This window comes from Symphalangus syndactylus, chromosome 22 (assembly GCF_028878055.3).
Source record: "Symphalangus syndactylus isolate Jambi chromosome 22, NHGRI_mSymSyn1-v2.1_pri, whole genome shotgun sequence".
In the NCBI taxonomy this organism is placed as follows: Eukaryota; Metazoa; Chordata; class Mammalia; order Primates; family Hylobatidae; genus Symphalangus; species Symphalangus syndactylus.
The window spans coordinates 75,854,993-75,879,207 of NC_072444.2; the positions used below are offsets into that span (position 1 = coordinate 75,854,993).

At 57.4% G+C, this 24,215-nt stretch overlaps 2 protein-coding genes across 7 annotated transcripts in view; one reads left to right on the plus strand and one right to left on the minus strand.

Annotated features, from left to right (window-relative positions):
* Positions 1-37: 37 nt before the first annotated feature.
* Positions 38-1,045, minus strand: LOC134735548 (uncharacterized). The gene is made up of 2 exons (XM_063631121.1): positions 265-1,045; positions 38-149 (listed from the first exon to the last, which is right to left on the minus strand). Exon 1 carries the CDS (start codon positions 1,043-1,045, stop codon positions 626-628), a length of 420 nt encoding a protein of 139 aa, XP_063487191.1. The 3' UTR covers positions 38-149; positions 265-625.
* ADAP1 (ArfGAP with dual PH domains 1) overlaps positions 106-24,215 on the plus strand; it is a 55,567-nt gene continuing 31,457 nt past the window's right edge. For 4 of the 6 annotated variants that reach the window (XM_055260857.2, XM_055260858.2, XM_055260859.2 and 1 more), the window contains exons 1-2: positions 983-1,125; positions 19,171-19,301. In XM_055260857.2, the coding sequence (XP_055116832.1) occupies positions 1,044-1,125; positions 19,171-19,301 (213 nt within the window). In that variant the 5' untranslated portion in view covers positions 983-1,043. Of the gene's footprint in view, positions 236-982; positions 1,126-6,935; positions 7,067-19,170; positions 19,302-24,215 lie in introns of those variants that run through there. The other 2 variants (XM_055260856.2, XM_055260861.2) reach the window with 2 other exon arrangements.

Genomic DNA, 24,215 nt, shown 5'->3' on the forward strand with positions numbered 1-24,215 from the left:
AATGAATAAATAAATGAAAGGCTACAGGCCTCAGACGTTCATTCTGGAAGGTGCTGAGGAATTTGTTAACAGTGGTTGCCTGGAAGGCAGTGGGGAGAGGCTTTCCTTTTTCAGTCTGGTATGTTCCAGTTTGTTTTCAGCCGGGTATACTGCATTAACCGTGTAAGAAGAAAATGGAAAGAATTTGAAAAGACGCTGGGGTGTGCAGAGGAAGGGCATGCAAGTCTGGGAAGAGGTGACATCAAAACCAGGTTTTTTTTTTACCTGTCAGCCCCCATGTGAAGTCCCGGCGGGGCCCCTCAGCCTGCCTGAGTGGGAGGGGTGCCCAGAGGGTCCCATCTGTGGGTGGTGGGCGGCTGGGTGGGTCTCAAGGGGAGGCTCCATCTGGGCCCTCTGTGACCTCTGCAATGGGACGCTGGCGTTTGTCACCTGCTGGCCGTCCCTCCCAGGCAGGGATGGTGTGAGCGCCCTGGTCCCTAGAGCAGGATACACACACCTGCCTTCCACGAGCACCCCCATGCCCATGGTCTTAGGGGGCTCAGTAGGTGCCCTCTGCGCCAGCCACAGTAGGTGTGCAGGCTCCGTCCCAGCGCGCGCGGCGGCACGAGGGTCCCACCCAGGCTGGTCAGGTTTTGGGGCGGCCTCGCGCCCAGGCAGGTGGGACGCTGCGCGCGGATGGGGGGCGGGCGGCGGGCGACTTCCCGGCGGGTCCGCGGGGCGCGCGGGCTGGGGGCGCCGGAGCGGCCGAGGGAGGAGGCCACACGCTCGCCTGCACCGCTGGGGGCCGCCCGCGGGCCTTGCCGGCCAGAGCGCAGCGTGCGCCCCGGGCCCTGCGCCGGCACTCGCTCAGCGACCGCGGCGGAGACACGAGCGGCGGCGGCGGAGCCCGGAGGGCGGCGGGAATGCGGAACCGGCGCGCGGGCTGAGGCCGCCCGGGATGGCGCAGGGGCGGCGGCGGCGGGCGGCCTGCGCGGGGCCCTAGCGAGCCGGGCTGACGCTCCCGGCCCCGGCCCCGGCATCGGCATCGCGGGCGCATCGCGGCCATGGCCAAGGAGCGGCGCAGGGCGGTCCTGGAGCTGCTGCAGCGGCCGGGGAACGCGCGCTGCGCGGACTGCGGCGCCCCGGGTAGGTGTGGGCCGGGTGGGCGCGGGGCCGGGTGGGTCCGGGGTGGGCGCAGGGTGCCGGGTAGGTCCTGGGTGGGCCCCGGGGAGCGGGCGGGGCACCGCGGACGCCGCGGGGGTGGCGGCGCTGAACACCGGGCCGGGTCGGCGCTCGGATGGGGCCCGGGCCCGGCTGCACCTGCGGGGACCCGGACGTCTTCCCGGGCCGGGCGGAGCGGGGGGCGCCCCCAGGACCCCCGGAAAACCCCCTGCCGCCGCCTCCCCTCCCCCGCCGGGCTGCGTGTCTGACGGTCACCGCGGACCGCCCGCCGCGTTGCGAAAGCTTGGGCTCCGCACAGAAAGAGGAAATCGGGGCTGGCTGCAGGGAGGGAACGGGCCGCCGGCCGGAGGGCTCTGCTGGGCTGTGGGGTCCGCCGGCTCCGGGGCCACCTCGCGGTGACGTCATGCCTCACTCCCTTCCCGCACCGGGGGTCCCTGGGTGTGAGCGGCGCCCCTCCCCCGGCTCCCTGCACCTGGCTGCTCCCGGGCGGGCGCCAGGACAGGTGAGGCCTGGGAGAGGTGGGGCGGGACGCAGGTCCTCGTCCACCTGCCGCCCGCCCGTTCGTTCTCCTCGCCGGGCATCCCTGACTCGGTTCCCAGGTCTGTGGGATTTCAAGGCACTGGAGTCCCTCCCTTCCAGGCCACTGGTCCTGCCATTGGCTGTGAACGGGGCCCAGTGCCCAGACCAGCCCTGCCCTGCTCCGGAGCTGTCAGCCCCAGGCCGGCTGCGCTGTGGAGAGAGGGCCCCGCCGGAGCAGTCCCGCCACCCCAGGCACACCAGGAATCTGGGGGCCAATAGCCTGAGCCCCTCGGAACAAACCTAAACTCACCAACGGTGACTGAGGTCCCCAGGGAGGGAGCGGGGGAAGACCTTGCATTTGCCTGGAAGGTTCTGGTTCAACATGCAGTCTCTGGACACCCTGGAAATAGGACCTGATTCCCTCTGGGATGGAGGGGTCTCTGCCAGCCCCAGGTCGTGGTGGCTGCTGTCCAGCCGCAGCTTGGCTGGAGAGGCCACACCAGGAGCTGGGATGTCCCAGAGGGGAGATAGTGACAGGCTTTTCTGGAAAGACGGGCAGGACCCACGGCCTTTCCATGGTGTCCGGAGACAGGACGGCCACAGGGCCAGTGCAATGGTGAGGTGGGGGCGGCCCCCTGGGCTGGCTCACCCCAGACTCTCTCCCCCTAGACCTTTATTTCCTCCTGTTCAGGAATGCTCCCCAGAAGAGCCAGTGGGAAAGGGCCTGGCCTGGGGTTGCTGTGGCCCATGGGGAGGGGAGCTGGGCTTGCCTCTCAACCTCTGCTCCCTGGCCACACAGCCTGGGAGCAGCTTCTCCGGACTCAGGGCCCCTCTCCAGCCACCCTCTGAGCCTCCCAGCCTGGAAGGAGGAAGAGGGGACTTCCTTGGCCTGCTGGGTCCTTCAGTGGCCCTCCCCTCCCAGTGGGTGCAGGTGTGCCCGGCCCACCTGCTAAGCTTCCGGCCTGGCCCACCCCAGAGCTGTTCTCGGCCCTCCCCATGCCCCACGCTGCCGGGCACAGGGCCGCACCTCTGCCTCGTCAGAATCGGTCCATGACCTCAGTGACTTGTCTCCTCTGTCAGGTAGTGCCATGGAGGGGGGATGCTGTGAGGGGTCGCTCTCATTTCATAGCCAGAGAGACTGATGCCTTGCAAACTGGAGCTGTCTTAGGGGACATGAGCCACACCCGGCCGCTGTGCTTGTCCCCACTCCCCAGGGCTGTGGCCACAGGGTGGAACAGGAGGTGTCAGGAGGCAGGGGGCTGCCCGGCCCCCCATGACCCCATGGCACATCCTCGAGGGCTCTATGCTTCTTTGCTGATGCCGGCTGCTCTGGGGCCTCCTGTTTCTGCTGTGGCCCAGCTGGGTGACAAGGAGCCACTCCAGTGTTGATGGGGCCTGGGGTGGCCAGCATGTTCTGCTGTCCTCAGAACACTGTCCTGTGCACTGGCTCACAGCTGGTGCAGACCTGGACAGCAGGATATCACACAGTCCCAGACCACCTCTGAACGCCAGGCCTGGGGCTGCTGGGGTGGACTTGAGCAGGCCCCACCCACTGTCCCAATAGTAGGTTCCCCTGACCTTGAACAGGGGGCATCACCTAGCGGCCACCCAGAGAGCCCCTCATCACAGGCCTGGCAGGTGGGCGAGTTGGGGCGTGCTTGGACCCATTGTCCTGCAAGACCTGGGTGGGGGTCTCCATCCTGGGGGGGGTTTGGGGGAGGGAGGAGGTGCCTCTGTACATCCTTGGAGCTGCCTGCCTAATCGCAACAGAGGGCAGGGACCGGGCGCGGTGGCTCACGCCTGTCATCCCAGCGCTTTGGGAGGCCGAGGCCAGAGGATCACTTGAGGCCAGGAGTTGGAAGCTGCAGTGAGTCGTGATCACACTCCAGCACTCCAGCCTAGGCCAGAGTGAGACTCTGTGTCAAAAAAAAGAAAAACACACATATTGTCCTCTTTGAGTCTCAGCCCGTCTGATGCCCTGGAAGGACTGGGGTGTCTGAGCTCTTTTGTTCTTTTTTGTTTTATGATAAGGTCTTGCTCTGTCACCCAGGCGGGAGTGCAGTGGAACAATCTCAACTCACCGCAGCCTCTGCCTCCAGGGCTCAAGCAATCCTCCCACCTCAGCCTCCTGAGTAGCTGGGACTACAGGTCCATGCCACCATGCCCGGCTAATTTTTTTTTAAGACAGTCTCTCGATGTCACCCAAGCTGCAGTGTAGTGGCGCGATCTTTGCTCACTGCAACTCCCGGTTTCAGGAATTTGGCCAGCATGAGTGAAGGTGGGAAGAAGGCTGCTGAGTGTGGGCAGGGGCTGGGCAGACTCCCTTCATTCCCCAGGGCAGCGGCCCAACTAGGTTGGATTCTCCTAGATTCTCCTGCCTCAGTCTCCCAAGTAGCTGGGGTTTCAGGCATGCACCACCACCCCTGGCTAATTTTTGTGTTTTTAGTAGAGATGGGGTTTCATCATGTTGGTCAGGTTGGTCTCGAACTCCTGACCTCAAGTGATCCACCTGCCTCAGACTTCCAAAGTGCTGGGATTCCAGGTGTGAGCCTAATTTTTGTATTTTTTTGGTAGAGACAGGGTTTTGCCATGTTGGCCATGCTGGTCTCGAACTCCTGGCCTCAAACTGTCCTCCTGCCTTGGCCTCCTAAAGTGCTGGAATTACAGGCATGAGCCACTGCGCCTGGCCTGTGTGTGGACTCTTTAACTGGGTTGGAGAGCAGGTGGTGACTGGCACTTCCTGTCACCTGGGTGTCTGAGGCACCTGGAGCACCAGATGGACCCGGCAATCCCGGGGCGCCCTGGACCCCCAGGTCAGGAGGCCTGGCTCTGAGAGGAAGTCTGTTCCTAAGAAACAGGAAGATGGCTGGGACCATCTGGTGGAGGTCCTGGTGGTTCAGGTGTTGCTCCTTCATTCCACACCTGAGGCCCCAGCCAGGTCCAGACTCTGGGGTGGCCCCGGCCACTGGTAGGCAGAGGTGACCCTGGAGGCCAGTCCTCAAGGCTCAGTGGGGCCGGAGCCCGTGCTTGCAAGGCTGATGGGGCAGACTCAGCTCAGCCTCCTCATTCAACCCGGGAAGGCTTTAGGGCAGAGGTGACATTTCAGAAATTGCTGGTAGCAATTCCCTTGGTGGGGAGGAGTTTCAGGAATTTGGCCTGGCATGGGTGAGGGTGGGAAGAAGGCTGCTGAATGTGGGCGGGGGCTGGGCAGACTCCCTTGACTTCCCAGGGCAGCGGCCCAACTGGGTTGGATTTTTTTTTTTTGAGACAGAGTCTTGCTTTGTCGCCCAGGCTGGAGTGCAGTGGCGTGATCTCGGCTCACCGCAAGCTCTGCTTCCTGGGTTCACGCCATTCTCCTGCCTCAGCCTCCCGAGTAGCTGGGACTATAGGTGCCCACCACCACGCCCGGCTAATTTTTTGTGTTTTTAGTAGAGATGGGGTTTCACCGTGTTAGCTAGGATGGTCTCCGTCTCCTGACCTCGTGATCCGCCTGCCTCGGCCTCCCAAAGTGCTGGGATTACAGGTGTGAGCCACCGCGCCTGGCCGGATTTTTTTTAAATAATAATTTACTTTCTCATCATTTTGAGCTCACAGTTCCAGGGCCTTGAGCACATTCACCTCACTGTGCCACCGCCACCACCGTCATCTCCAGAACCTCCTCATCTTCCCAAACTGAAGCTCTGTCCCCATTCAACAAGGGCTCCAGATTTCCTCTCGCCAGTCCGGGGCACCCACCCTTCTACTTTCTTTTCTTTTCTTTCTTTTTTTTTTTTTTTTGAGACAGAGTCTTGCTCTGTTCCCGAGACTGGAGTGCAGTGGTGCATTCGCAGCTCACTGCAACCTCTGCCTCCCGGGTTCAAGTGATTCTCCTGCTTCAGTCCCCTGAGTAGCTGGGATTACAGGCACCCACCACCACGCCCAGCTAATTTTTGTATTTTTAGTGGAGACAGGGTTTCGCCATGTTGGCCAGGCTGGTCTTGAACTCCTGACCTCAGGTGATTCTCCCAGCTTGGCCTCCCAAATGGCTGGGATTACAGGTGTAAGCCACCACGCCCAGCCTCTACTTTCTGTCTTTATGAATCTTATGACTCCGGGGACCTCGTAGGAGTGAAACCATGTGGTATTAATTTTTTTTTTTTTTTTTTTTTTTTTTTTTTGAGACGGAGTCTCGCTCTGTCACCCAGGCTGGAGTGCAGTGGCGCAATCTCGGCTCACTGCAAGCTCCGCCTCCCGGGTTCACGCCATTCTCCTGCCTCAGCCTCTCCGAGTAGCTGGGACTACAGGCGCCCGCCACCACGCCCGGCTAATTTTTTGTATTTTTAGTAGAGACGGGGTTTCACCGTGGTCTCGATCTCCTGACCTCGTGATCCGCCCGTCTCGGCCTCCCAAAGTGCTGGGATTACAAGCGTGAGCCACCGCGCCCGGCCTTTTTTTTTTGAGGCATAGTCTCGCTCTGTCGCCCAGGCTGGAGTGCAGTGGTGCAATCTCAGCTCACTGCAAGCTCCGCCTCCCAGGCTCACACCATTCTCCTGCCTCAGCCTCCCGAGTAGCTGGGACTACAGGCGCACGCTGTCACGCCCATCTAAGTTTTTTGTATTTTTAGTAGAGATGAGGTTTCACTGTGTTAGCCAGGACGGTCTCAATCTCCTGACCTCGTGATCCGCCTTGGCCTCCCAAGTGCCGGGATTACAGGCGTGAACCGCCGCGCCCGGCCGGTATTCATTCTTTTGTGACTGGTCAGTTTCACTCAGTCTAACGTCTCCAGGTTCACAGATGCTGTGGCGAGTGCTGGGATTTCCCTGCGTGTGAAGACAGGATCATACCCCGTGTGGATGGACCACATTGCGGGCGCCCGTTTGTCTGCAGGCGGACACTGGGCTGCTCCCACCTCTGGGCCATTGTGAGCACGAGGGCGCAGATGTCTCTTTGAGACCCTGCTTCAGGTTGTTTGGATCCGTACCCAGGACTGGAGTTGCTGGGTCCTATGGCCATTCTGTGCTTACCTGGTTGAGGAACTGCTAGACAGGTTTCCCCTACCTGGTTTTGCACTCAAGCCACAGGCCAGCAGGTCACACGTGCCTGCTTCCTGCCTGCCTGCCCTGTGGCCGGGTGTGGAGGGCTGGTGCGGGTGATGAGCTGGCAATCAGGGCTGAGAGGAGCTGGAGGCCTTTCTCTCTGCCCTGAGCCTGGTGCCCAGGCCCTGGCCAGGCTCCCCCCGGACTTCAGCCTAGACCGGGCCCCCTCTCCAGATGCATCGGAGCTGTGGTGTGGGCCAAGGTTACTGCTTTGTGGACTCCTTGGGCCGCTGCGCCGGCCGTGACCGCAGCCAGCTTCCCCCGACGCACAGACGCTGTGAGCTGGACCTCAGCTCTGGACAAATCTTGGGGTAGGTGTGGCGCTGCTCCTGCCCCCAGGCCCTGTGCTCCTAGGCCACTGCTGTTTTAGACTCAGAGGCATTTGCCAAGCCTTGCTCTGTGGCAGTACCTGGCAGGCAGCCACATCCCCCGACTGCTTCTCCCATTGCCTGTCAGGTGGCTGCGTGGCCCCACTTTGCAAATGAAAGAATGAGGAAACAGGAAGGGACTTGGTGGGGTCCAAGGTGGCTGAGGCGGCACATGGCTGCGTGGCCAGGAGGTATGTGCTCATGTGCCCAGGGGAGGCAGAGGCCCACAAGGGCTGAACTCTAGTGGTGCCCTCCCCTGGACTCCAGCGGGCAAGGCGCCTTCCCCCGCTCCATGCACGGGTACTGAGTGCCTTGCCCTGCGCAGTCACCAGGGCTCAGGGAGACCGGACCAGACCAGGCCTTTGCTCTCAGCATCTGCTGTTCCTTGGAGGGGAGACAAAGACAGACAGATGGTGATGGCACTCAGGGACAGGGAGGGCCGAGGGTGGAGTAAGAATTGTGAGTGACGGCCGGGCATGGTGGTTCACGCCTGTAATCCCAGCACTTTAGGAGGCCGAGGCGGGAGGATCATGAGGTCAGGAGATTGAGACCATCCTGGCCAACATGGTGAAACCCCATCTCTACTAAAAATACAAAAATTAGCTGGGTGTGGTGGCACGCGGCTGTAGTCCCAGCTACTCGGGAGGTTGAGGCAGGAGAATCGCTTGAACCTGGTAGGCAGAGGTTGCAGAGAGCCGAGATCATGCCACTGCACTCCAGCCTGGGAGACAGAGCGAGATTCTGTCTCAAGAAAAAAAAAAAAGGATGTAGAATCTTGGATGCCACATAAATGCGTTTTCAGGAAGGAGTACTGGGCACCTGCAGGCTGGGAAGTGGGTCAGGGAGGAGCAAACTGACCCCAAGTCACTGTCTAGGTGGTGGTGGTGACAGCTTGGCCGGGGGGTGAGGCCAGAGGGGGTCGCGGCACCTGGAGATGCATTTGGAGGAGTTCTGCTAAGACCGGGGCAGAGACCTGCAGTGACAGCTCGGCCTGGCGTGCAGGGGAAGGCCTTGCAAGTGACTGTTTTCCTCATGGAGGACGAGGCCAGGCCACGGGCCAGCGGGGAGGGAAGCCGAAACTCAGGCCACCATGGAGCGCTTCTGCAGGGCGTGTTCCGTTCAGAGGCTCAGGCCTCGGTGGGCGCAGAGGTGGGCTCCGTACTGAAGGACGGAGGGAGGGGCGCGGGGCAGAGGGCATTGCACTGATGGACCTCGGATCCCAGCCGGGCAAGGGGGCAGGGCAGACATGGGGTGAGGAGGGAGGGACGGACATGGCTGGGTCAGGTCCTGCAGATTCAGGATGGGGGCTGGGGCTTGGGGGTTGTGAGCGGGAAAGGCCCAGCTGGAATAGAGCGGGTTCAGGGCAGGCCGTGGGGTGGACAAGGTGTGGGGTGAGGAGCAGGTCCCCGGCAGCTCGGGGTCCTCAGTGGAGGAGAGAGACGGCCCCTCCGGAAGAGGGAGTGGGGTAAAGGGGCTGGTGGTGTCGGGGGTGGGGGCAGCCGTGCACCTCACAGGTCAAAGGAGAAGCGAGGAGGCCAGTGTGCCCAGAGCAGGGCGGGGAGATGGGGTCAGAGGTGGCTGTGGGGCCACGAAGGGCTGGGGGACGCTGTGAGGGCTGCACTGTGACTCTGGGTGGGATGGGAACCATGGGAATTGTGTGAGCCGAGGAGTGTCCCAGCCCACGACTTGTCACAGGGTCCAGGGCAAGTAGGGCCAGCGCGGGAGCTGGAGGTGCGTGGGATGCTGCTGCAGTGACTGAGGCCGGGTGGCGGTGGCTAGGCCTAGGGCGGGGAGTGAGTGTGGGGAGGGTCAAAGCCTGGATCGTCTTGAAATATTTGCTGGTCAATGGGATGTCGGGGTGTGGTGGGCAGAGTAGAAATGAGGACACCCAGGCCTTTAGCCAGCACCTCACTCGCTGAGATGGGGACGTGGGAGCAGCGTCCAGTAAGATGGGAGGGGCCTGCGATGTGAGGTTCTGAGAAGCCTTGGTGGCCGCCGAGGGAACAGCAGCCACACGGGCAGCTCTGGAGGAAAGAGGCCCGAGGTAGAGACAGGGGTCGTCAGTGTGTGAATGTCTCTCTCTCTCCTTTTTTAAAAAATCAAGGTCAGGCGTGGTGGCTCACACCTGTGATCCCAGCACTTTGGGAGGCTGAGGTGGGAGGATCGCTTGAGCCCAGGAATTTGAGGCCAGCCTGGCCAACATGGTGAGACCCCCATCTCTAAAAAAAGAAAAAAAACAAAAAACCAAAAATTAGCCAGATGTGGTGGTGGTGTACACCTGTGGTCCCAGCTACTCAGGAAGCTGAGGTGGGAGGATTACCTGAGCCCAGCAGGCCGAGGCTGCAGTGAACTATGATCGTACCACTGCACTCCAGCCTGAGTGACAGAGACCCTCTCTCAAAAAAAACAAAAAACGAAAAAAACCAAACCCCAAATTGAGGTGCAATTCATATGAAATATTAACCTTTTATAGAAAATGTTTTCATAAGGATGGAGTCTCGGTGTCTCACTGTGTTGCCCAGGCTGGCCTTGAACTCCTGGGCTCCACCCATTCGCCTCGGCCTCTCAAGGTGCTGAGATTGCAGGCGTGAGCCACCCCGCCCAGCCTCAAGTTAATCACTTCAAAGTGAAAATTCAGTGGCATTTAGAACATTCACCATGCTGTTCAACCACCACCTCTATTGAGTTCCAAAAATAGGGTTTGACAGCCAAGAGACCAGATGGGCCGCAGAGGAGTTGGCCCTGTGCGAGGGCCCTGAAGAGCGTGGAGGGGCGCAGGGTGGGGTCCCAGAGAGTGGGCTCCGGGATAGGGTGGGTCCAGGGAGGACTGGGGATGGCCTTCACCGTGGGGTTCCCGCCACGGGGTTGGAGCACCAGGAGGGAGAGAGGGTGGGAGGGCAGGGGGCAGGACAGAGCCTGGGGGGGTCCTTGGGGGATTCTGAAAGTGCACTGTGTCTGGGTGCTGCTGGGAGGGATCCAGGAGAGGGGCACGTGCCCCTGAACCGGGTGGGGGCCAGCGGATCTGGGTCCTGGGAGGGCCTGTTCCTAGGGCCAAAGGGCCCCATCCTCACAGTGGAATGGGACCAGGGCCACCGGTGAGTGTGAGGGGGCGGGGGCCTGGGGCCTGGGCAGAGAGGAGGTGTGGGCTGCCAGCCCCTCCAGGAGCTCCAGAGGTCACTGCCTCCCTGCCGGGATCCTCCAGCCGGCGGGAGCCCGGATCCCTGCAGGGGCCGCAGGTAACTGGGAGACAATATGTGGAAAACAGAGGTGGAGTTGGAGAGGGGCCTGGGTCTTGGCGTGGGGCCGGGCGCTGTGTGCCCGGGGCCTGGGTCTTGGCGTGGGGCTGGGCGCTGTGTGCCTGGGGCCTGGGTCTTGGCATGGGGCCGGGGGCTGTGTGCCTGGGGGACAGCCATGCATACTCCACCTCACATAGCTGTGAAGGGTGGTGGGCACCGGAGCCCCTCCCCCAAGGGCACCCTCCCACCTCAGCTGCCCCCTGCATGCCTGGCCAGAGCCAGCATCCCACCCAGCCTCGATCGCACCGGGATCTCTGCTGTGTGTCAGCCTCGGGAGGGCAAAGGTCTCTGGAACCATGGCCCCATGGACAGGCTTGGCTACTGCCCTTCCCCCCGCCCATGCCCCAGCCTGGGCCGTGGCTTGGGGGACACGCCTGCCCCACCTGGCTCAGCCCAAGGATGTGGCTCACCTGCCCAGGTGCCCCAGACCAGCTCCGGAAATGGTGAGAGGCTGAGTCATCTCGGGCGTCCTGGGAGCAGGTAGGGCAGAGCGGGGCTGGGAGGAGGGAGGGAAAGAGGCTGGCGGCTGTGGGCAGAGTCTCCGAGGAGGAGGCAGCTCCTGGAGACGGTGCTGGCAGCCTGGATGTTTGTGGGGGCTGGAGCCTTGGGACTGCCCCTCCCCACCTGGCACTCGGCGCCTCCATCTCCACCACCACATCAGCCATGCTGCAGCCACCCTTGGGCCCAGTGTGCACCTGCTGGCCTTGTGGCCTGTCCTGGGGAGAACGCAGGCCGTGGATGCCGACTCCAGGCATTTTGGAAGGAAATTCCACAGTCCTGGGAACCCAGAAGTGGTCCTGGGCAGAAGCAGGGCCGGCCCCACGGTTCGGTGCCCCGAGTGGAGGGGACAGCTGGAGTGCAGCCCAGGCTTAGGGAGAGGCTCTCCTGCTTGGGTCTGTGGGGGCCCTGCTGCTGGGGCGTCAGACCAGCTCCCCTTCCACCCTGGAGGGTCTCTGAGAGTGCGCGCCACGCCCCTTTTCGCTCCGATGGGCTGTGGGCATTTGCAGATGCAGGCAGGCCTGGCCATGTCCAGCAGCCTGAGAAGGAGGCCTGCCCAGCCCAGCCTCGGCCACTTGGAAAACAGAAGGGTCAGAAGGGTCAGCCCGTCCCTTCTGCCTTGGGGACCAGCCAGCCTTTTTCCTTGATGGAAGCTGGGGGGCTCTAGCTCCCTGTCTCCCTGAACGTGCACACACACACACACACATGAACCCACCCTGCAGAGCTTCAGCATAGTCGAACCAGGAGGCCACCTTCTATTTCAGTGCCTTCAAGGGCTTGGGGGGTCATCTCCCAGAGACCCAAGGCCTTAAGACATTGCCCACAGTCACCCCCCCGGGCTCTTCCCTCCCAGGGTCTGAATCTTTCTTTAAAACAGGGTCTCAGGGAGGGTAGAGTGGGGATGGTTAACGGGTACAAAGAATAGAATAAGATGTAGTATTTGATATCACAACAGGATGATGATTGTCAACAATAATTTATTGTACTTTTAAAAATGACTAAAAGAGTACAATTGGATTGTTTGTAACACAAAGAAATGGTACACGCTTGAGGTGATGGGTGCCCTGTTTGCTGTGATGTGATTATTTCACATGGCATGCCTGTAGCAAAATGTCTCGTGGACCCCGTAAATATATACACCTACTATGTACCCACAAAAATTAAAGATTAAAAGTTGTTAAAAATAGGCCAGGCTTGGTGGCTCATGTCTATAATCCCAGCACTCTGGGAGGCTGAGGTGGGCGGATCACCTGAGGTCCGGAGTTTGAGACCAGCCTGGCCAACATGGTGAACCCCATCTCTATTAAAAATACAAAAATTAGCCAGGCGTGGTGGTGGGTGCCTGTAATCCCAGCTACTTGGGAGGCTGAGACAGGAGAATTGCTTGAACCCGAGAGGCAAAGGTTGCAGTGAGCCAAGATCATACCACTGCACTCCAGCCTGGGTGACAGAGTGAGACTCTGTCTCAAAAAAAAAAAATAATAATAATAGTGTTAAAAAATAAAGAAAAATAAATAAAACAGGGACTTGGTTAGGCGAAGTGGCTCATGCCTGTAATCCCAGCACTTTGGGAGGCTGAGGTGGAAGGATTGCTTGAGCCCAGGAGTTAGAGACCAGCCTGGGCAATATAGCAATACCTTGTTTCTACAAAAAGTTTTTTAAAGTAGCCGGGTATGGTGGCGTGCACCTGTAGTCCCAGCTACTCAGGAGGCTGAGGCGGGAGGATCACTTGAATCCAGGCAGTCGAGGCTGCAGTGAGCCATGACTGCACCACTGCACTCAAGCCAGGGCAACAGAGCAAGACCCTGTCTTAATAATAATAATAATAATTCTGATGAGGTCAATTTCTCTCTCCCTTCCTCCTCCTCTCTCTTCCTCCTCCTCTCTCTTCCTCCTCCTCTCTTCCTCCTCTCTCTCTTCCTACTCCTCTCTCTTCCTCCTCCTCTCTCTCTTCCTACTCCTCTCTCTTCCTCCTCCTCTCTCTCTCAGTGGATTCTGCCTTTGGTGTTGTATCTGAAAAAAATCTTTGCCTAACCCAAAGTTACGGAGACTTTTCTCCTGTTTTCTTTTAAAATTGTATGGCTTTAGGTTTTACCTTTAGCACCATGATGCATTTTGGGATAATTTTTGGATATGGTGAGAGGGATGGGTTGTTTACTGTGTTGTGGATGATATACCTGATTGTTCCAGCACTGTTGGTAGGAAAGATTGTTTGCTCTCTCCAGAGCTGGCTTTATATCTTTGCCGATAATTAGTTGTCCACATATGTGTGGGTTTATTTCTAGATTCCCGATTCTGTCCCATTGATCTGTTCATCTGTTTTTGTGCCAATACCACCACACTGTCTTGATAACTGTAATTTTATAATGAGTTCTGAAAACAAGTAGTGTTAGTTCCCCCTCCTTGTCTTTTTTCTGAGTTGTTTTAGCTATTCTAGGTCCTTTGCATTTACATATGAATTTTGGAATCAGCTTGTTCATTTCTATTTTTAAAATCCTGTTGAAATTCTGATTGGGATCACATTGAATCTATAATTTGGAGACAATATATGTGTTATTAATGCTGAGTCTCCCAACCCATGAAAATGTTATCTCTTTCCAAATCTGTAGTTCTTTAATTTCTCTGAGCAATATTTCATAGTTTTCAGTGTCCTGTGTTTCATATCTCATCACATTTATCCCTCTTTCATACATTTTATGCTATTATAAATGGTATTTTTAAATGTTCAATTTCTGAATGCTTGTTGCTAGTGTATAGAAATACAATTGATTTTTGTATATTTGTCTTGTATCCTTCAACCTTGCTAAACTTGTTAGTTCTCATAGTTGTTTTTAAATCTCTTGTATTTTCTACAGACAATCATGTTGTCTGTTAATGAAGATAGTTTTAGCTCTTCCTTTCCAATCTAGATGCTTTTTATTTCTTTATATTGCCTTATTGCACTGACTAGAATCTCTAGCTCAGTGTTGACTAGGAGTGGTTAGAACAGACATTCTTGTCCTGTTCTTGATCTTGGGAGAAAGCAGTCAGTCATTCTCCCTTGAATATGACATTTGCTGTACATGTTTCACAGATCCTCTATATCAAATTGGGGAAATTACCCTCTATTCTTAGTTTTCTGAGAGTTTTATCAGGATGTTGCATTTTGCCAACATTTTTTGCATCTGTTGAATCCTCTATGTCAAATTGGGGAAATTCCCCTCTATTCTTAATTTTCTGAGAGTGTTATTAGGATGTTTCATTTTGCCAACATTTTTTGCATATCTTGAAACGATTGTATGTTTTTTCTTTTTTAATCTGTAAATATGGTGAATGACATTGATTGGTCAAATGTTAAACCAACCTTGCATTACTGGTAACAACCCCTGTTGATCATGGTGTATTACTCTTTTTATATATTGTTGGATGTACTCTTTTATATATTGTTGGATACACATCTTTTTATGGACCTACATTTTTATTTCCCTTGGGTAAATTCCTAGGAGTAGAGTGGCTGTGTCATATGGGAGATACATCTTTATGTAAGAAACTGCCAAGCTGTTTTCAGAGTGGGTTGGACTAATTTGTGCTTCTACCAGTAGTGGATGAGAGTTCCACCTGCTCTGTATCCTCATCAACACTTGGTAGTATCCATCTTTTAAATTTTAGTCATCCTAGTAAAACTCCACAAAAGCTTTTTTAAAATGGTACAAGCTTCCTGCTCTTTCAGTGACAACCTTGTGTTGCCCCTGTGTCCAACACACTTGATTTAACTGGCTCTCGTCTTTTGATTCTTATGTAAAAGGTCTTCATGTCTCCATATTGTGTGTGTGTGTGTGTGTGTGTGTGGGTGTGGAGAGACAGGGTCTGTGACACCCAGGCTGGAGTGTAGTGGTGCCATCTCGGCTCACTGCAACCTCCACCTCCTGGACTCAAGTGATCCTCCCGCCTCAATCTCCCAAAATGCTGGGATGACAGGTGTGAGCACCCACACCTGGCTGGTGTCTGTTTCTTCGTATTAAACTCCCTGAGCCCTCCCCAGCAGGCTGTTCATATTGTGTCGTGGGTATGCATGCACGCATGTATATCCTCACACACGAATACCAGGAGGATGTGACAGGTTTGCATCAGACAACCTGTGACTTTACACCAGGGTGACCTTGTGCCAGTTGCAAGAGGTCAGGACAGGTTGTAACCACTCCTTAGCCTCACTTGTATCTGGTTTGTCAAAGATAAGCTATATTAGTAATGGCTGTAAGCTATCAGTCCTACTTACAAGCCCTTCTTGGGCTCATCTGTGCCACATCCATTTTTCCCTCTAAGTAGAGGTTGGCAAACTTTTTCTTTTTTTCTTTTTTTTTTTGAGACAAAGTCTCACTCTGTTGCCCAGGCTGGAGTGCAGTGGCACGATCTCGGCTCACTGCAACCTCCATCTCCCGGGTCCAAGCGATTCTCCTGCCTCAGCCTCCCGAGTAGCTGGGATTACAGGCACCTGCCACCACACCCAGCTAATTTTTGTATTTTTAGTAGCGATGGGGTTTCACTATGTTGGCCAGGCTGGTCTCATACTCCTGACCTCAGGTAATCCACCCGCCTTGGCCTCCAGAAGTGCTGGGATTACATGTGTGAGCCACTGCACCCAGCCAGCAAACTTTTTCTTAAAAAGACAGATAGTAGGCCGGGTGTGGTGGCTCACGCCTGTAATCCCAGCATTTTGGGAGGCCGAGGCAGGCGGATCACCTAAGGTTGGGAGTTCGAGACCAGCCTGGCCAACATGGTGAACCCGCATCTCTACTAAAAACACAAAATTAGCCGGGTGTGGTGGCGCATGCCTGTAATCCCAGCTACTCGGGAGGCCGAAGCAGGAGAATCACTTGAACCTGGGAGGCAGAGGTTGCAGTGAGCCAAGATCACACCATTGCACTCCAGCCTGGGCAACAAGAGTGAAACTCTGTCTCAAAAAACAACAAAAAAGACAGTAAATATTTTAGGGCCGTAGAGTCTCCATCACAGCTAGTCAACGACCACTCACAAAAGCAGCTGTAGACAACTCATAAACGGGCATGGCTGAGTTCCAGTAACACCTTATTTACAACAACAGGCAGCTGGTCCACGCCCATAGAGTCCAGCTCCCGCTACGGGTTCCGTGAACAGGCCTCCTTCCAGGCCAGGAGAGGGACAGCCAGTCCCAGAGCGCCCGAGTGAGGTTGGAGGTGCGCACAGGCATTCTGGACCCTGGGCTGGGCAGGAGCTGTTGGTGGCCATTGCTCAGCCTCCCTCAGAACTTCTAGATGGGCAGATAAAGGCCTTGAGACAGGAAGCCTGGGTCCATGGTCCACACTGTCAGAGCAGAACCAACAGCATTGCCATGCAGTGAGAAGGGGGGCCCCCACTGCACCCTGAGTGGCGATGTTCCCAGCTGGGCTCATGTTGCCCGCTACCCCTGTAAGTGGCTTGTGCTGTCCCATCCCACAGATGAAGAGGCTGAGGCCCGGAGACTGTCATGCCTGCCGGGCGCCCTGTGCACAGCCACGCACTGAGCATTTGCGGCATCTTTCACTAAGGCTTCGGGAGAAGACGGAGCCCGGGGGGAGGAGTCAGGTCTCTCTCTTCTGGGACTTCAGTGTGGTTCTTCCCCACCTGTTCTCCAGGGGGAGTGTGTAACTAAATACTTTGCAGGCCAGACACAGCGTCACACATCTGTAATCCCAACCCTTTGGGAGGCCAAGACAGGAGGATTGCTTGAGCCCAGGAGTTCAAGCCCAGCCTGGGCAACATAGAGAGACTTCGTCTCTACCAAAAATTGTAAAAATTAGCTGGGTATGCTGGTGCATGCCTGCGGTCCCAGCTACTTGGGAGGCTGAGGCAGGAGGATCGCTTGAGCCCAGGCATTGGAGGCTGCAGTGAGCTGTGATTGCACCACTGCACTCCACCTTGGGCAACAGGGCAAGACCCTGTCTCAAAAAAAACAAACAAAATAAAACAAAAAACCCCGCAAAACCAAACAACGGCTGATCCTGTGACCGCATTCTTTCTCCCAAAAGCCGCCCTACTCAGCACAGGCAAAACAGGAGAGTCACACAGCAGCCCTCTTAGCCATCGCCCCACGGCGGGGCTGGACACTCCCCACGACTCACTTTGCCACTTCAGAATGAGACGTTTCACGCGTGCAGCAGCAGAAAGACTGCGCTGTGGCACCCACAGCCTGCGACAGGGTCACTTGGCAAATGTTTGCCGACTGACTGAGGGCTGAGGAGAAAGCCTTTGGTCTGTCTTGAAGACAGGAGCTCGCTGAAGTAGGGCTGTTGGTGGCTCCTTCATTCACGACTCCCATGGAGACCTGCTCTGGACTGAGCTCTGTGCCAGATCCGGGGGTGCTGGGTCTGGGGTCCTCAAGAAGCCCATGTTAATGGGGAGACAGACTTCATTAATCAGGGAGCCTAACAGCTGTGACAGACAACCCCCAAATCCCAGAGGCCCGGCATGACCCCCAAATCCCAGAGGCCGGGCGTGACCCCCAAATCCCAGAGGCCCGGCATGGCCCCCAAATCCCAGAGGCCGGGCATGACCCCCAAATCCCAGAGGCCTGGTGTGACCCCCCAAATCCCAGAAGCTGGGCGTGACCCCCAAATCCCAGAGGCCAGGCGTGACCCCCAAATCCCAGAGGCCGGGCGTGACCCCCCAAATCCCAGAGGCCCGGCATGGCCCCCAAATCCCAGAGTCCGGGCGTGACCCCCAAATCCGAGGCCCGGCGTGCTGGTTCTCATGCACACCATCCCTGGCCGGGGCTCGCTTGGGTGCCTCTCCTGACAGTGACTCGGTGCCCAGGCCCAGCCCCACTGGGCCTCCGCTGCCCAGCATGGGAGTCCCCCACCAGCCAGGGTGGGCCCCGATCAGCGTGGGAAGGGCAGGGTCCTCTCCACTCATGATTCCCCTAACAGGCTTCGGTCCACAGCCACACCTGCTTGTCGGGAAGTGCCTCGATTTCCACCGGCCTCACCCAGGAGAGCCTCCACTTAAAAGCATTTCAGAGATGATTCATCTCCCCCAGAGAGACTGTTCTCTCTAGGGCGCCTTTCAGCCATTCCACCCCCTTGACTTACTGTGAAGGGTCTTCGGAGCCAGAAGAAAACAGGAGAGTCACACAGCAGCCCTCTTAGCCGTCGCCCCAGGGCGGGGCTGGACGCTCCCCACGACTCACTTTGCTGTTTCGGAATGAGACGTTTCACGCGTGCAGCAGCAGAAAGACTGCGCTGTGGCACCCACACCCTGTGCAGTGGCTCACGCCTGTCATCCCAGCACTTTGGGAGGCCGAGCGGGTGGATTACTTGAGGTCAAGAGTTCGAGGCCAGCCTGGCCAACATGATGAAACCCCCATCTCCACTAAAAATACAAAAGTTAGCCGGGCATGGTGGCGCGTGCCTTGCTACTCGGGAGGCTGAGGCAGGAGAATCGCTTGAACCCGGGAGGCAGAGGTTGCAGCGAGCCGAGATCGTGCCATCATACTCCAGCCTGGGCAACAGACTGTGTCTCAACAAAAAAAAAAAAAAAAAAAAAAAAAAAAAAAATCTGCTCCCTCAGCCTCCCAAAGCGCTGGGATTACAGGCGTGAGCCACTGTGCCCAGCTTTGTTGGACCTTTTAAGGCAAACCAGACATCGAGACGTGGAAGCCCTAGACAGGCCGCATGCAGGGTGAAGCCACAGCGCCATTGTCACACCTGCAAAGTTAGTGCCGGCCGGGCGCTGCCACCTCACGCACGGTGCATCGTCATCCGTGGCTACGGTCGGTCCTTCGGGGGCGTGCACCGCGCTGGGTGGGAGGCACCCCCTGCACTCAGATCCTATCTGGATTTTCCAGTCTTGGCCCCGTCACCCAGGAGGATTCGGGCCCACAGACGTCTCCCAGGGCAGCGGACACCAGGAAAGCACGTGGACCCAGTCCTCACGCGTGCCGGGGGCCCTCCAGCCCGGGGCATGGGCTCCTGCTGGGCCGGCCTCTGCGGGACGTTCCCGGCACCCGGCGCAGAGCCGGTGCAGATCGGCTTCCTCAGATGCCGTGGGGTGTCTGGGGAGAGCTCCGTCTGCACCGGGCAGAGGGCGGAGGGAGCCGGGGTTAGGTGCCTGCGGGGCGCGCGGAGCCAGGTGCATCCGGGGGTCTCCTCTGAGGCCCCCCGCGGCATGGCCGGGGGCTCCTGACCCTGACCCGAGGCTCCGTCCACCCTCCCTCCGGGTCCCTGGGCTGAGCCTCCGTGAACGTCCGGCTTTCCCTTGCAGATGCCGACTGGGCCTCCTACACTCTGGGGGTCTTCATCTGCCTGAGCTGCTCCGGAATCCACCGGAACATCCCCCAGGTCAGCAAGGTGAAGTCCGTCCGCCTGGACGCCTGGGACGAGGCCCAAGTGGAGGTACGGCGGGGGGGGGGGGGGCGGGGGGACCCGCGCAGTCCCCGGGTGGCCCCAGCCCCGGGCCCTGGAGCCAGAGACGCGGGGCGGCCTGGCTGTGGCCCCTGGAGCCCGGGGCTCCTCTGAGGGGCCTGGCTGGCTGGACCCCGTCCCCTCTCCAGCGGCTCCTCCTGTGTGGCTGCTCCACCCACCCCGTGCCGGGTCCAACCTCTCTGAGCAGCTCCAGCTGTGTGTGGTGGGCCAGGGAGTGAAGGCGGGTGACCCGTGCCCTGGGAGCTCCGGAGCGCGCCCCTCAAATCCCCACACCTGGGGCACTGGGCTCAGGGTAAAAGAGACCCTGTCTCTAAGGAAATAGAATGCAGCCTCCCAGGCCGCGCGGCACGACCCAGAGTCAGGGTCGCATTTACCGGGCAGTCCACGTGCACCCCGGCCCGCTGCCGTGTACGGCTCCATTACCTGTCCCCTGGGCGGCCTCTGAGGTGACACAGCCACTGCCCACCTCTCAGCCATGCATCTGATGAAGCTTCACGGAGCACTTGGCATGGCCAGGCAGGGACACCAGCCACGTGGGGTGGTGTCCTAGAGACGCACCTATGGGGAGGGAGATGGGTGTGAGCCGACCAGGAAGCCCTGCCTGCAGGGAGGGGCCAGGCATGCTGGAGGCGGCAGGAAGGCCCCATAGGGAGACCCCGAGCGAGGTGGAGAAGGAACAAGGCCCCGGCTGGGGGCTGCAGGTGGGATGGAGTGTGGGGCCTGATGACCTGGTGGGAGGGTCACCCCAGCCCCACTCGTGGGACTTGGGGTCCCGAAGCCACTGATCTGCCTGACTGCTGGTGAGCGGGACCGAGGGGCCGCATGGAGGTGAGAGCGGTGGTCTGAGGGCTGCTGTGGGGATGGGGAGGGTCGTAGAGGCTTGTGGCCTCCTGTGCGTGTCTCCCCACTCTCCAGCACCACTGACCCCAGCCCCCGGCTCTCCAGCACCACTGACCTCAGCCCCTGGTTGAGAGTAACTCGTTTGCTTCTAACAGGCAGCCTTGGTGCATGGGTCACACCTGGGGGCTTGTTGAAAATCACAGCTGGGATCCCAGTGCCTTGGCCGGGCGTGGGGGCGGCGCCTGTAATCCCAGCTACTCGGGAGGCCGAGGCAGAAGGATCGCTTGAGTGCAGGAATTCTTTTTTTTTTTTGAGATAGAGTCTGGCTTTGTCGCCCAGGCTGGAGTGCAGTGGTGTGATCTTGGCTCACTGCAAGCTCCGCCTCCTGGGCTCAAGAGATTCTCCTGCCTCAGCCTCCCGAGTGGCTGGGATTGCAGGTGCGCACCACCACGCCCGGCTAATTTTTGTATTTTTAGTAGAGACGAGTTTCACCATGTTGGCCAGGCTGGTCTTGAACTCCTGACCACAGGTGATCCACCCACCTCAGCCTCCCGAAGTGCTGGGATGACAGGCTTGAGCCACCATGCCTGGCTGAGCCAAGGAATTCAAGGCTGCAGTGAGTTGTGATTGCACCTCTGCACTCCAGCCTGGGAGACAGAAAAAGACCCAAGGACAGCAGAGTCCCTGACCCACCCAGGGCGACCCCAAATCAGCTTCTGCACTTAACACCGTGATCCCCCACACCCTGAGTCGAGGGCGTCCCTGCGAATCCCTCAGGACCCCGGCCCATCTTGGGCTCACCGCCTTCGGCCCACCTTCACTGACCCGGGGTGGGGGGACCCTGGGATGTGATATCCGTCTCTTTGCCAGGCTGTGGGCTTGTCTGAGCCTCCGTTTCCTTCCCTAAAAAATGGGCAGGGTAGCCCCTGGACTGTCCCCCTCCCTGGACAACAGGGGACCAATGGCCAATGTCAGAAAGATGACAGGACGGGTATGCCGTCTCCAAGTCGCTCTGCCATCACTCCTGGAGGAAACAGCTGTGAGTCCCTGGAGGGCCTCCGGGGGAGAAGACGTGGCCATTGTCCCCATAATTCCAGGGCAAACGCGGCAAGGGCCCGGGTGGGGCGTTCACTGTTGTTGGAAAAACCCTAAATGTAATCAGCGGGAGAGGACGGGGGCCACCTTGGTGCCATCCTGATCTGCCCCGGGTGATGGCCGGAGAGGAAGGCTGGAGAGGAAGGCTGGGGAGGGCCCACCTTGGGTATTACCAAGAAACCCGATTCCTGCTGCAGTGGTCCGGTGCGACGGGGCCTTTGGGAGAGCACTGAGCTGGGGGCCACGAGGACATTCCATCCCCATTCTGTTGTCTGCACGTTCATTCGTGCGATGAAAACCAAAGATGAATCTCAGGCAGGCCTGGGGGCTTGGCTCCTGAGAGTGCCTGCACCCCGGCCCCCAGGCAAAGCTGGGTTTCAGCCTGGCTTCTTGCTGGGGACTCTGTGGGGCGGGGGCTGCACTGGACCCCCGTGGCTCCCTGCACTCAGGCCCCTTGGCCATTCCTGGGCTGGTGGTCAGCGGGGACATCCGGGGGCTAAGTCTGCTTCCACCCCTAAGGGAGAAACGGGCCCGAGGTGGCCGTCACTGAGAACCAGACGGAGGTTGAAGGGCCAGGAACCAAAGATTCTCCTTTTCTTCACATTTTATGTTTTTTTTTCTCCCAACTTTCTATTCCTTGATAATACCTTTTAAAGCAACTGCTTCATTGAGATGCAGTTCACAGCCATACATTTCACCGTGTAAAGTGCACAGTTGAAGGTTTTTTAGTAAATTCACAGAGTTGTACAACCTTCGCTGCAGCCAACATTAGGACATTTTCATCACCCCAGAAAGAAAGTCCGTGCCTTTTGGCTCTTACCCCCGCCCAGCCCGAAGCAGCTGCAAATCCACTTTCTCTCTGTGTAGATTTGTGGGTTCTAGACTTTTAAAAACGGGATCGCACAGTGTGTGAGCTTCGGCATCCGACTCCTTTCCCGCAGTGCCAGGTCCCTGAGGACCATCACGCTGCAGCCTGTGTGACAGCTTCGTTCCTTTCAAGGCTGGAGAAGGTGCCCTGTGTGGATGGAACATGTTTGCTTTATTCATTCACCCTCTGATGGACACGTGCGTTGTCTCTACCTTATTTAACGTATTTTGACAATTTAGTGACACATTCAGCAGGTTCCAAGGGCAGTCACAGAAGGGAGCTGTCTCCTTCCCTGTCTCCCACCTCTGAGTACGGCCCCCACCCTGGCCAGGCAGCCAGGGGTCTGTGTGGGCCTCGCTCCCTCCCTCCCTCCCTCCTTCCTTCCCTCCTGTCTTCCTTTCTTCCCTTCCTCCCTACCCTCCTTCCTTCCTTCCTTTCTCTTTTTTTTTTTTTTTTTGAAACAGAGTCTCGCTCTGTCGCCCAGGCCAGAGTGCAGTGGCGCGATCTCAGCTCACTGTGGGCTCTGCCTCCCAGGTTAACGCCATTCTCCTGCCTCAGCCTCCTGAGTAGCTTGGACTACAGGCGCCTGCCACCACGCCCGGCTAATTTTTTTTCAGTAGAGACGGGGTTTCACCATGTTAGCCAGGATGGTCTCGATCTCTTGACCTCATGATCCACCCGCCTTGGCCTCTGTCGCCCAGGCTGGAGTGCAGTGGCACCATCTCGGCTCACTGCAACCTCCGCCTCCCGGGTTCAAGGGATTCTCCTGCCTCAGCCTCCTGAATAGCTGGGATTACAGACGCCCACTACCACACCCGGCTAATTTTTTTGTATTTTTAGTAGAGACAGGGTTTCACCATGTTGGTCAGGCTGCTCTCAAACTCCTGACCTTGTGATCCACCCACCTGGGCCTCCCAAAGTGCTGGGATTACAGGCGTGAGCCACCGCGCCCAGCCCTGTGTTTTCTTGCCTGTGAACTGTCTTCACACCTTTGCCTGCCTTTCTGCTGCAATGTTAGCTGTTTTCATCTTCTAGGGGTTCCTGGTGTGTTAGAGAAATTAATCCTTTGAGATACCAAAAACATTTTTTTCTGGGTTGTCTTTCGAATTTGCTCATGGTGGTTTTTGTTGTGGAAATTTTTACTTCAACATAGTCAAAGTGGTCAACCTTTTATTTTGTGGTTTTAGGGTCTATAGCATACATAAATAGGCCTTCTCTGTCTGAGGGTTTTGTTTTTTTTTTTTTGAGACAGAGTCTTGCTCTGTCACTCAGGCTGGAAGGCAGTGGCACAATCACAGCTCACTGCAGCCTCAAGCTCCTGGGCTCAAATGATCCTCTCACCTCAGCCTCCTGAGTAGATGGAACTACAGATGTGCACCACTACGCCTGGCTAATTTTTGTATTTTTTGTAAAGACGGGGGTCTCACTATGTTGCCCAGGCTGGTCTTGAACTCCTGGCCTTAAGTGATCCTCCCGCCTCAGTCTCCCAAGTGCTGGGATTACAGGCTTGAGCCACTGCCCCCAACCCTGAGGGTTATTTTTTAATAACAGCTTTATTGAGGTATAATCCACATACAATTCACTCCTGTAAAGTGTACAGTTCAGTAGTTTTAGTGAAGCCACAGGGCTGCACGACCATCACCGCTGTCTAATTTCAGGACATTTTAATATCCCAACACAGCCCGTACTCACCACCCCTCCCATCACCACCGCCCCAGCCGTTACTGAATGTAGACAGAGCTGCTTCATGTCTCTGTGGATTTGCTTGTTCTGAACATTTCAAACAGATGGAATCATGCAATATGTGGTCTTTTTTTTTTTTTTCTAAGACAGGGTGTCACTATGTAGCTCAAGCTGGTCCCGAACTCCCGGGCTCAAGTGATCCTCCCACCTCAGCCTCCCAAAGTGCTGGGATCACAGGCGTGAGCCGCCATGTGTGGCCAATGTGTGGTTTTGTGTCTGGTTTTCTTCATGGGCACCATGTGTCCAGGGATCACCCAGGTTGTCGCGTGTGTCAGAATTGCGTTGCTCTTTTTTTTTTTTTTTGAGATTGAGTCTCGCTCTGTTGCCAGGTTGGAGTG